We start from the raw sequence: 12900 nt of genomic DNA, 5'->3' as shown, positions 1-12900 counted from the left end.
ACATCTCGCCCAGCCTTATTCACACAGAACTTGAAATAGGGTCTTTTCATAGCCAGAAGAGAAAATCAGAGTCCTCCAGAGAGTGATTCATGCCCCAGACAGGGCTCTGAGATAACAGATGATTCACCCTCTGGAGATGCTGATCATTTTCCACTGCTGATGAGGTGAGGTGAGTAATATCTAGACAGCTACAGTCAGAGGAGACAAATCCACCTGGGCTGCCTGAGGGAGATGTGGGCACAGCAGGAACTTACTCCAAGTGAAGAAAGGTTGTGGAGTGAGGCCATGGAGGTGACTCAGAAGAATTTGATCTCCTTCTTGGTGGTATTTTAGGATCTCCCACCATGAGGGAAGGATCTAGCACCCCAGTCACAACAGAGGCACAAAGACACCAGTCTCCTGGTCTCCTCAACATCCCAACTACAAACCTGGCCCAGGCTGTTCCATTGCAGTGCCAAATGCCAGCGGGGCTGATCCCACTGCTCTTATCTCAGGGCTGCAAAGGGGAGGCAGTGAAGCTGCTTGTTGGGTCCTACCAAGAACACAGTGACCAAGCCACAGGTTTTGCCCCTGCAAAAGAGTGTGATGCATGTTCTGCCAAGTGGATTTACCAACAGCTTTTGAAAATGTACCGGTGCTCATCATTGCAGTAAAAATGCCAGTGCTCTTCAGAGGTCCTGGGCAACATGCCCTAAACAACATGGGGAGACAAGTTGAATGGCAGAGAAAGCTGCTGGAATACCAACTAAGGTCCAGCCATGCACTTGGTTTCCCAGTCTGGGATACTCTTGAACCCCAACCTGGATTTGGATCAGGTCAGTATAAGCAGAGGAATGAGTCCAAAATCTGAATCTTGAACTTGATCTATATTCTAATGCACCTTTTTCTCCTCAACCCTGGTGTGATCTTGCTAAGCTACTCCTGCCAGTCCTGGTGACAAGCACAGATCTTCCACAACAGCTGGGTGAAGTGGAGGGAAGACCTAGAGAAAGGCAGGTTGGATGACAGCCCATGGTACATGGAACCAGAAAAATCCTGTCTGCTCAAGATCTGTGCCAAAAAGCAGTAACTCCTCTGAATTTGGCTTATTATACCTGAACCAAATCATGAGAGGTGGCCTCAGGAGGAAAGCCTCAGTCCTTTCCAGGGACATCAGCCCACCTGAATCCAAACTGTATCATCTCTTCTCTGTCTGTGCACTGGCTCCACTGCACAAGCTACAGGGGCCAACATTCCATTTTCAGGTGAATCTAAGATTGTACAAGCTACACCTGGGAGGAAGAGTCATGGCAGCGAAGCCAGAGAGGGTCCTGTTTCCACAGAGCCAGTGAGGAATACTAACTGCAGCCAAACTTCAGCAGGGACTCATCACAGCATGGCTGCATCAGTGAATGACAGATACCTGCAGTACATCCAGATGTGTGGCACATCTGCCTGAAGTTTTCACTTGAATGTGGTAGATGTCTGCTCTTGGACCCTTCTAGACTATCTTCTTTGTAGAAATGCTATTAAACCCTTGAAATACCAAAATGCAGATCGGACTTCTGAAAACAGGAATGGGGAGAAAGCTCCACTGAGTCAGCTGTGCTGCTCTCCAGAGCGGGCTGTGGGGAAGAGGAGCCTCAGGGAAAAGGGGATTTCAGAGATGGGACAGGAATGTTTTGAGCAGCAAGTGTCCTCTAGAATGGAACAACCTTCTTTAGCATGCTGCCTGCACTGTGATACTTGTCCTGGGCTCTTTTTCCTGCTGCAGGCATGCTTTCTGTTGTAAAGATGTCTTTGAGAAGTGAAATTCAAGGTCCTTTGCTCTCAGCAGCAACAATCACCAAGGAAATGTTTGTGGTTGCTTTGCTTCAGTCTGTCTTCAGGGCTGCCATAAGAGCTACCTCACTGCTCTTCCCTGACTTCCCTTTCCCTGTGCTTCAAAAAGACCCTGCAGCCAGTAAATCAGGTTAAAGGGCTGAGGTGGTCTTGCCACAAGACAGCTCCTATGCCAACAGACTGTAAGTCACTGCTGTGTTATGTTGACTGTACAGATATCTGGTTTTTCCATAGCTTTTATCCTCTAAACAACCAATGGAAACAACACCTTCCAGAAACCTCATTGTGTCACGTGTGATTTATAGAGAAGAATATTGTGGTGAACAGCAAACTGTCAAATCTCAAACAGATCAAAGAAGTGAAATGAGGAATGAACTGACTGAGCTCTTCAGGACACGCTGATTCCTTCTGTCATAAGAGTTTATATGCTTGTGAGAATTTGACCAGGTGGGAAGAGTTTCCCTCCTTTGTCAACATCAAAGCCCACATGTTCTCAAATTGCTCTAAGTAATTTTTTGCATTTTAATCTTTGGCCATATGTAGAAAAATAATTTCCTGCCTTTAGGGACAGGGGATGAAGCAGTCTTTGCTGCATTTTCACAAGAGTCCAAATGGATTCTGCTAAATACATCAGAGCAGTGGCAAACCAATGGGGTGGAGGAAGTGGATTGTTTTAGTTAGAGGTACAATTAACCTGTACCCAGGGAATTACAAATCAGGCTGTTTCACAACTTAGAAGTGGGAAGTGAAATCAGAATATAATGGGAAATTACACTTGTAGAAAACATGAAAATGCTTTCAGTATTTTAAAGAACAATGTATATGACACAGTTTGCATCACATCAGCCTTGTGAAGGCATCAAATCCTTCTGCAGGGCCAATGTGAAGAGGACAGCACTGCTGTCATATGAGCATCTGCCACGGGAAGGTGCTGTTAGAGGGAATGGTGCTGATGGGACCAGAGCGTTCCTCAGGGAGACTGCAGCTGATTTCAACTGGGAACAGCAGGTTTTTGGCAGAGTGACGAGAGAATCCTCCAAATATTCCAGAGGAATGCACAGAACAAAGACTGGGAGGGAGAAAGGGGAACTAAAATGAATGCAAGGACAGGATCCCAGGAAATGGGACCTCTTGGGTTGTTTCAGGCAGTGTTTGCCAGCAGTATGGAGCATCTTGCCGGGGAGACCCAAAGAGAAAACCCAAAGTGCAGGGTGGAAAGGAGTCAAGAAGAATCTGATTTGGTGCTGCAGGGTCTTGAGTCCTCATGAAACTAAGTGCTGCTGCTGCTCTTGGAGGCAGAGCAGGGACTGGAGCATGACTGAGGGACAGGAGAGTCTGACAGCAGAGGAGGAGGTGAGTGCAATGGGGAGATTTGTCAGCAAATGTCTGGGAATCATTTCCAGATTTCATGTGCCTCAGTTGCTTTCTGTGCTTGCAAACACAAGTGCTGGAGGCTGCTGGGGCAGGAACAGCTGTGGGGAAATCTCTCAGTCACAGCTGGTCCCTGACTATTGCTGATCACTTGGATGTGACAGAAATATGTGAAAGTTACTTTACAGGACTAGATGGGCTTTGCAGATCTGTAGCCAAGACACCAGACTTCTGGTTCCCTCTTACCCCAGATTTTAGTATGGATGGACGTTGATTCACATGCTCTCTCTCCTCTGGAGCAGTTACCTGAGGGCAAATCCCTGCACATGCAGGCCAGGGGATGGGCTGGAGCTGTGGGGAACTCCTTGATTCACGTCATGTGCCAGGTACCAAGGTGTCCTGGTTTCAGGTGGGATACAATTAATTTTCTTTCCAGTGGCTGGCACAGGGCTGTGTTTTGGATTCTGTATGAAAATAACGTTGATACCACATTGATCTGTTGGTTGTAGTTGGGTAATTCTTACCCTAAGCCTTTTCTGTTTCTGGAACTCCACAAGTGAGCAGGAGCACAAGAAGCTGCAAGGGAGCATGGCCAGAACAGCTGACCTGAACTGGCCAAAGGGATTTTCACACTGTAGAACATCATGGCCAGTACAGAAACTGAGGCAGGGGAGTTGTCTGGGGGCTGCCCATCACTGCTGGGCATTGGTCAGTGGGCGGCGAGTAATTATATTTTGCATCACTCGTTATTCTTAGGTTTTATTCCTCTCTTTTCATTACAATTATCATTAGTATTATTGTAATGTTTTATTTTGTTTCAGTTATTAATGTGTTCTTATCCCATGAGATTTACCTTTTCTTTCTGATTCCCCTTCCCACCAGAGCAGGGTGGGGGGAGGGAGCAGCTGCGTGGTGTTTAATTGCCAGCTGGGATTAAATCATGACACAAGGACTTAAAGAGGACATCAAGTTTGATGCACAGGTGGATGTCACAGCTAGAAGTCATCTATACTCAACCATCACCTCAACTCATCTCATCTGTACTCAGATGTCTCCTTTTGAACTGTGTCCCTCTCCAGCTGTGAATGGAGAGGATCAGGCACTGCTGGCAGTGATCTGGCTCTGAAGGCATGTTCCTGCTTTCCAGGAGATTAATTTCTCTCCCAGTGCATCTACTTCTCTCTCTTGATCAAAAGGTGCTACTCAGACACATGGAGATGAGCTCAGCTATAGCCTCCCACACTGTTGGTGGGGGTGGGTGTGTGTCAGCATGTCCATGCCAGCTTTGTCCATAACGTTGGGGTCTGGTGTCTGTGTGAGGAGATAAGCCTGTGAAAGGAGAAATGAGCTGCCATGAGGCAGGAGAGAAATGAGGGGATGCCTTGTCCAGCAGGGCCAAATGGGACTCTAGAAGCTTTGTGCCTATGCTGCTGCTCTTACTGAGTCACAAATCCTGCTGCTGTCCTGGGGATGCCCAAAGTCTCTCAAAATCCCAGCAACTAGCTCTTGGTGCAGTTCCTCCCCAGTCTGGAAGAGGGAATCCCAGGGAAATGCAGAGGTCTGGGATTCCTGGCCACAGACTGGAAATCTGATCACCACACTGAAAGCACAGGCTGCTGTTGTGGACCTGAACTAAAGTCATAACTTCGGGAAAGCTGCACTGGGCCATTAAGGAATCTTATTCTCCTGTTGCCCCTGGGCTCAAAGCTGAGTCAGAGAACTGTGATGGCTGTCCAGAGGCCACCACACAGCCCCCCCATGCTGGAAAAGCTCTGACAGTCTTCTGGCTGGCATTAATCTCCCCAGTCCAAGCTGATGTAGGCAACACCCACCCAAACGAGCCTGACACATGCCAAGCACCTTCCCAAAGTGCTGATCTGCGAGAAATTCCCGAAAGAGCTTTCCACAGATATTTGAGAAGGAAAAATGAGGAGTTTATCTTGATCTCTTAATCCATCAGGTTTTTTCTCCTCTCTGCTTTCTCTACCTAGGCAAACTTGATAATTATAATTTATAGCACCTGCTTACTTTGAAATACCTTGGACTCCTCCTGCCTGGCAGAGGAACAGACACAGTGCCCATCTGCTTTAGGTAAGTGCTCACAAACCACAAAGTCGTTAATTAGACTGACACACGACTCTTCCAGAATACACATGGTATGTTGTTACTGCACCTATAAACCACTGGCAACCAGATACTCTGCCAGGGGATCACAACTGGATCTGAGCATTACGTAAAGCTTTGGCACCCCTTGCAGGGCTCAGAGCATTGCCATCAGGTGTGCGTGTTCTTTCTAATCCTCCCCACTGGGCTTCCCAACATGCTTCCCAGATAAATCAAGCCTGCTGGGAAGCAGCTCCCTCACACTCGGTAGGAGGTTCAGTCTCCAGAGCTTTGCCTTCTCTTCTTTTGAAATCCAAATTCCTCTTTGTATTCATCTAGTGATCTCTGCCAAGGTCTCCTTCCTGACAGCTTGGGCTGCAGGCTGTAATGCCTTCACATCCTGTAGCTGACAGGGAGCAGGGCAGGTCTGGTTCTGGCCCCACAGGCACGGCTGCAGCTTCAGAGGACCTGTGGGGAAGGGTGTTTGTAAAGACAGGGGTGTCTGATGTAGATGGGGATGTTTGGGTGGATTTGACACTTGCCCCCTCAGCCTGACTGGCATCCGTGGGGCTGAGTGAACAAAGGACATATCTGTTTGGGAAAAGCTGAACTCCTACAGTGGGTGCCTCCCTCTGACAAGGGGTGACACAGACCACAGGAAGTCCCTGATGAATGATGGTCAGTGATACACAGTGGTCCAACCTGGAGCAGCCAAGCTTTGGGTCAAGCACATGAGGTGATGGGCAATGGGCATCCTAGACCTACAAATTCCTTTGGCACAGAGTTATGTTGAATGATTGAAAACCTCCTCCTGGTTGGCCAGTCTTCCCAGCACTTGTGTGAGAGTTTGCAGGAGGAAGCCTTGTTTGAAATATTATTTGCCAAAACTCAGGACCACATCTGTCTCTGTTAGAAAAGGTATGGGATCCCACAGGGCAATGGGAACATCCCGTTGGAGAGAATCCTCAGGAGAACACCTTGACCCTCCCATCTCCCCTCAATTTGCCTGAATAATTTTTTTTGGCATTCTGTCTGTCTAGTGAGGGACTGGATCTTCATTAATTTGGGTTTCATGAGAACCAGTGTGCCTCATCTAGAGCAGTCAAAGTTAGTGTTCTCTCATTGCTGGTTTGACAACACATCTTTTGTTGGTGACACCACACCTGCCATGAAAAACTCTGCACACCTGAAGCTCATGGATTGGCAGCTCTGAGAAAGCTCCTTGCCTGAAGACAGGTCCTCAGTGGAAGGCAAGCACAGAGGGAGGCCCACAGAAGCAGAGCAGCATAAGCATGGCCTTTGTAACACCTGTTTTTCTCTTCTAGAGACAGATGTGAGAGCAGGACCCAGGCCACTGTACAGGGAGCTGCTCCTTCCTCTCCCTGGAGCTGGAGCCCTTGGTTCAGACTGCCAGGAAGCAGTGTGGGAAGGCATTTGGGCTGCACGTGCAATGCCAGAGGGCTCCAGTGTGGAACAAGCTTTCCTGGGGACCAGGCACCGGAGTGGAGAGTTCACGCCCTGACTGTGCCACCGACTGATCATTCTGGGCAGGGCACTCCTACTTCCACGTGCACCATCACCCGACAAAAAGGAGGAATGACTTCCTTTCTGCTCTCTGAGTGACAGCATTTATTGGAGTTCCTCCCTGCACAGACTTCCCTCTCCTTGAGCATGTATGTGAAGATGATCTCCTGCTGTTTGGGACTCACAAACTTGCTTCAGACTTCCAGCTGTTCCATGTCTCACAGCACACATTCTGCAGAGCCTGAGGAGCATCTGCTGCCTTCACTGCCCAGCACTCTCAGGCAGAACCTGTACTAAGGGATTTCAGTACAGGTCTGACCATGCCTCGTGCCTGGGAGCCAAGCTTGGGCCCCAGCAGTGCAGCAAAGGGACACGGCAGTTCAATTCCAAGTGCCACCAAAGCTTGGGTGCATGTGTCCTATCTCGTCCTCTTGGAATGCCCAGAAGCCAAGACAGCTGCCTTATTTGGAGATAACTGGAGTTCAATAATCATTATTTTTTCGCTTTCCTATTTTGGAGACTCCACTGACACAGTTTTTTGCTACATTTCAGCTCTAACTTTGTGCTGTGCAGGCAGTAAATGCCAGCATCTCTCTATCCCATAGTGGCTAAAACAACCCTTTCTGTCCCACTTGTCTGGCCACCTCAGCCCTTTCATGGCTTGGGAAGTTCTTCTGGTAGAGCTGTGCCCAAAACAATTGCTCTCAGCCTCCACTTAGTTTGGCTGCTTCAGTTGTAACCCTGAGAAAAGACTTTTGCATTGAGAAGTCTGCCTTTCTTCTCCTTTGTCAGTTTGTCCCTAAGGGATACACACTTTCCCTCCAAATGCTGCCTGAATCCCAGAATGGCAAACATGGACACCAAATGCAAACATCCAAAAGAGCAAGAAAATAACCAGCACTGTTATTACAGTGCTGTTATTACCAGACACTTTCTGTCTGGTACTGCTGTTCCACCCCATTCCCACTGGCTCCCCTCTTCCCCCCCTTCCCAGCTGTCCTGCCTGCTTGTCATGTGTTGCCAACTTACAAACAGAGAGTTAATATTGCACCAAGTGCCATTCCAGTCTGGTAACTCATGGGCTGTAGGGATGTGCCATAAAGCCACTTCCCCTCCTGAGTGGAAAAAAGTCGTCTCTGGGCAACACAAATACAGTGGATCTCAGATAGCCTGACCAGTAACACTGGAAACTGTGCTGTGGGTGACCTATAGGTGTTCCAGGCTGGCTAATTTTTTGGCAACGAACACACAGGAGTCTCATAAACTTGTGGAAAATGACTCAGATATTTGAAAAAGAGGGGAAAAAAATCACTCTAATGTAGACCTGCATGGAGCCTCTTGGTCTGAGGTGAGCAGCTACATTTGGAGAAGCTGTGGCAGCACCAGTGGAAACCGAGCAGAGCATCTCAGCTCTGTATTCACCTTGGGACAGAGTGATGTCCATGCTGTGCCACTCCTGTTGGGTGGTGGCTACAGAAGAGCATCTCTGAATATGAGCTAGAAGGGGAACTGCAGGACTCTGCAAGCAGTGGTTGCTCCTTCAGGGGAGCAGCACAGGATAAGACCCAGGATGTTTTCCAGGTCATGCTTCCACCAGTGTGAGGCACAGCAGTGGTACAACCTCATAACACACTGTGTGTCTTCAGAAATGTCCCCATCCACACAGAGCAGGGCTGTGCCTCACATCCATGCTGGGCTTAGTCACCAGACATGGTTCTTGGGCCTTCACCCAGCCCAAGGTTCTCTGTTGTGCAGTTTCTGTGTGAAGAGAGAAAGTTGCTCTCTACAGCTGCCTGAAAGGAGGTTGAAGTGAGGTGGAGGTCAGTCTCTTCTGCCATGTTTCAAGTGATAGGATGAGAGGAAATGGCCTTAAGTTCCACCAGGGGAGGTTCAGATTAGATATTAGAATTTTTTTTTCACTGAAAGAGTGATCAGGCATTGGAATAAGTTGCCCAGTGAGTGGTGGAGTCACCATCTCTGGAGGTGTTCAAGAGGTGTCTGGATGTGGCACTTGGGGATGTGGTGTAGGGGTCATTATGGTGGTGCTGATGATCTCGAAGGTCTCTTGCAACCTTGATGATTCTGTGATTCTGTGAAAATGCATATCATCATCTTTATCTGTATGTGCCCTCCATGCTTTCAAGTGGTCAAGCTCGAGGCACAGAGAGGGCTTGGTGTGGTGCTAACACAAGGCAGAGCTGGCTTGTGACTGCCACCTTGGAGAATACCTGTCCTGGGGGACAGCCATCCTGGAGAATAACTCTGTACTTCCCATGCTGAGGGCAGGATTCAGCTGGTTGTTGATCTGTGATCAGAGTCTTTCTGAGAGGCACCTTCTGCCCCTCCTCTAAGCAGGCAGCTCTGACAGGGCAGAGTTCTCCATTGCATGGAACACCTCTGAAATTTTTGCTTCCAGAACAGATTGCCCCCCACCCGGCTGAAGAGTTGGACCCAGCCTCTGGGGCACACATGGGAAAGTGACTTCTGGGAACCTGACTGATCTCTTATGGCTTTGCCCTGAATTCTTGTAGGCACAGACAGAACAGGATGGGTGAGGAGGGTTCACTGATGTGAGACCTACAGAAGTTACTACTGTTCTGCTGCTTGCGTTTTGTTACAGAAACCTTTCTCCTGGAGAAACCTCACTGGCACAGGTTGCCCAGAGAATCTGTGGCTGCCCCACCCCTGTAAGGGTTCAAGTCCAGGTTGGACAGGACCTGGAGCAATGTGGTCTACTGGAAAGTGTCTCTGCCCATGGCAGGAGGTTGGAATGAGATGAGCTTTAAGGTCGAACCTAGTTTCCTTCAGGTTGTCTAAAGCAGCTTATTTCTTCCTAAAATTTGGGTTCACTGTTCAGTTTCTGCAGGAAGAACACTGGATCCCAGCTGGCCTTACCTCTCCCTCACCCAGCTTTGGAGACATTTGGGGAATCCTCACTGGATGAGGTGACCTCCAAGTACACTTTGAACAGGTGCCTCTGTGCTAATTCACACCAAGCCATCCTCCCACCCTGCACCTCAAACGAACCCAAAATGCTGTGAGCAGCTTCTTGGAGTGTTTTGCATTTCTCACGTGCCATGTGGTATTTTGGCAGGGGTTGTGGGCTGAGGAGACAGAGCACGTGGGCCTCACAGCACTAGCCAAGGTGGCCATCCATCAGTGCCCCAGGAGAGGTGGCCCAAGCTGCAGGGTTGGGTCTGCAGGCGCTGAACCTTCAGAAACAAAGGTTGGGTCTATCCAGCCACGGGCTCTGGCAGCACTGGTTGTCACAGACTTTCACAGGCAGAGGAGAGAAAGGCTGAGGGGGGGAAAGGGGCCTTCCTGGGGCAGCCCCCTTGCAGTGACCTTCCATGTCATGCTTCCCCTGAAAAGGAAGTCACTCAGAAAACAACCTAATCTCCAAATCCCTGGAGTTGGGGGTCTTGACTCTGGCACCGGTGGTGATGTCAACACAATTTAATAACAGCAACAACAACCATGTGCCAATGATGTTTCAACAACAAAGGTTTCAAATCTCTCCCGGCAGAAAGAACATTCATATCCTGCACAGCAAACACTCCCATTGCAAATTAATATTTAAATTAATATTTACAGAAACTCCTACTTGGTGCTGGGAGGGCCACACATGGAGAATTGTGACCAGTCTGGGTCTGCACAGTGCAAGAAGGATGAAGAGGGTGCAGACGGGTGCAGTGGAGGGCTGGTGACTGAGTCAGGGTCCCAAGGCATTTGACCCATGAGTAGAGGTGGAAGGAACTGGATTGGTTTCACTCAGCAGAGAAGAGGTAAAGAGGAGATCTGCTAGTGATGCACAACCAGAGGTGATGAAGCCAAGCTCTTCACAGTGGTTCCAGGTGATCAAACAGAGAGCAATGGTCGCAAATCACCTTCCAGGAGGTTTAGGTTGGACGGGAGAAAAAGCTTCTTGCCCAGGAAGAACAGCCCCAGGCCAGGCCACCAGCCAGAGGGAATCTCTGTGCTTGGGTAGACAAAGCTGCAACTGCCTCACTGAGTTTTTGGGATAGTCCTGCTCCAAGGAGGAGGCTGTCCTGGAGACTCCCAGAAACTGCTCCTAACCAATGTTTTCATGATAAAAGGGCTGTGTGAGACTGGGACTGAAGGTAAGGGTTAGGGATAAGGTCAGTTTTCTAGTGGCTCAGCCCAACTCAGAACACTCTTACAAGCTTCAGCAGTGCTGCCTACACCAGCTGGGCAATTCCCAAACACACCTTCCCTAAATTCAGTGACACTGTCGGGGTCAGTTTGCAACGGTGTCTACACTCAGGAAAACTGCAAGTATTTCAGTCATGTGATTTTTAGTGAACACAGTAGCAAAAACCTGCTGTGGATATAGTTCAAACGAAAAGCACAATCACAAGCCTCAGCTTCTTCTCAGGGCTGAATTGCTAAAAGTGTTTTAAAGCATTTCTACCCTGACACAATTATCCTCCATTTGGGTAAAACAGCCCAACTCTCATGCTGACAGACCAGAGTGTCCCCTGTGCTCCCTGGCAGGTCCCTTTCCCACTGTAGTCCACAGTGGAGAGGACAGAGACTCTTTGGGTGGATATTTTCCAACGTTCCTTGACATATGAGTTGGTTCTGGTGGCCTTTTCATCACGATGCACACATGGGGAGCTGTAATTTCAACATCCTCCACCAAGACAGTGTTTCTTCCTTGAAAACTGCCCTCTTCTCCCTTCTACTCTAAGTGACAGTAATCTTTGCATAAATTGGAAAAGAAAAGGAAGAAGGAACAGAACATCCTTGACAAAGGAACTAATGACTCAAATGCTGGGAAGCCTGGGGCCCCCAAGGGATTGTGCAGCTCACAGCATTGATTTTTAATGACTTACAGAGATTGGAGGTTTGGAAGATCTCTCAGTGCCTCTGCAGGGATGCGACTCAGCTGATTGTTCTGCAACATCCTATAATTGGAAAAAAGAAAACTTTGTTAAAAAAAAAAAAGCCTGACAAAAAGGGAGGATGTTGCTGCATGTTTCTGAAGCTGTCCTGGGCTCTCACTGGAAAGCTGGAGGTTTTGGCCACTCGGGGCTCTTGAGCAAGCTCCAGGCTGCTGGCAGGTGAGCTGCAGCCCAGGCTGGCCCAGACCCTGCAGCAGAGGGGCCGAGGGGTGAGTTTGGTGCTGCAATGGGGGTCCATTTGGAGGATGTGACCAGAAAGGGGACTCTGCCCTGCAGACGTGCATGTTATCCCACAGTAACAGCAGCGCTCTCAGCCAACTGCCCCGTGTTTATCCTGGTGTAAGGCATCCCTTCCCCGCGTGCGTCAGCGGTGGTTACCTCTGCAGGGTGATGGAAATCAGCCCCTGGGCAGGTTTCCTATCCCACTGTGGGCCAGCTGCAGACACAGTGGGTGAGGAACCACTCCACAGCTGTTTGCTGAGGGGCTTTGCAGCCTTGGCACCACTTGCAGCAGTAACTGGAGCTGTTGTGGAAAAAACCAAACCAGCTCAGGCATTTCAGAGAGAGCAGGTCCCTAGAGCTGTTGGGCTGAAGGGGCAGGACCCAGGAGGACTCCTCAGACATGGAAGTGAGCATAGGGTATGGAGAAGGGTTGTGGACATGGACGTACCTATGCAAGTGATAGGAAAGGAGGAGACAGGGGTGGCAGTGCTCCTACCCCAGGGGTGGGTTTCTGAGCTGCTCTAGTGGTTGAGGCAGGGCGAGAACCAGACCCCAAGTGGTGTTTCAGATCTGTTCAGCCACTGCCCTCTCTCACTGACCTGCTGGAGAACCACACATCTGAGTTTACTGGTGTGTATCACCTCTGCATCTCTGGAAAGGTTCAGTTTATGACTCTGGACCAGCCTCTGTCCAGAACGGGGACATCAGTAGCACATGCTCCTCTGGATAAGAGAGACATCCCAGCATGGTAACTGGGCTGGGGAAAGTGCCTTAAAAAACAGTGTTTTATGTATCTGAGGTTTCTCTTTCCAAAACCTTCAGAGTGGTTGGAGATGGCACAAAAAAGGAAATGGTGCTTAGGGTCCTGTTGTAATTTACTGCCAGTGTCAAAGGCACGGCCTTAGTGGTAAGGGGCAGCCCAAAGAGCACAGAT

The 12900-nt window shown here is 49.1% G+C and overlaps 1 protein-coding gene across 2 annotated transcripts in view; it reads right to left on the bottom strand.

Annotated features, from left to right (window-relative positions):
• The window catches only part of LGR6 (leucine rich repeat containing G protein-coupled receptor 6), a 133814-nt gene that overhangs the window by 55315 nt on the left and 65599 nt on the right, over positions 1-12900 (bottom strand). For both annotated transcript variants that reach the window (XM_051771656.1, XM_051771657.1), the window contains exon 4: positions 11676-11747. In XM_051771656.1, the coding sequence (XP_051627616.1) occupies positions 11676-11747 (72 nt within the window). The remainder of the gene's footprint in view (positions 1-11675; positions 11748-12900) is intronic.

The sequence above is a fragment of the Manacus candei genome, unplaced genomic scaffold (genome assembly GCF_025592945.1).
Source record: "Manacus candei isolate 608988 ecotype Guabito, Panama unplaced genomic scaffold, ASM2559294v1 h1tg000139l, whole genome shotgun sequence".
Classification (NCBI taxonomy): Eukaryota; Metazoa; Chordata; class Aves; order Passeriformes; family Pipridae; genus Manacus; species Manacus candei.
Note: the sequence above shows the minus strand (reverse complement) of the source record. Positions and strands in the feature narration are given on the sequence as shown.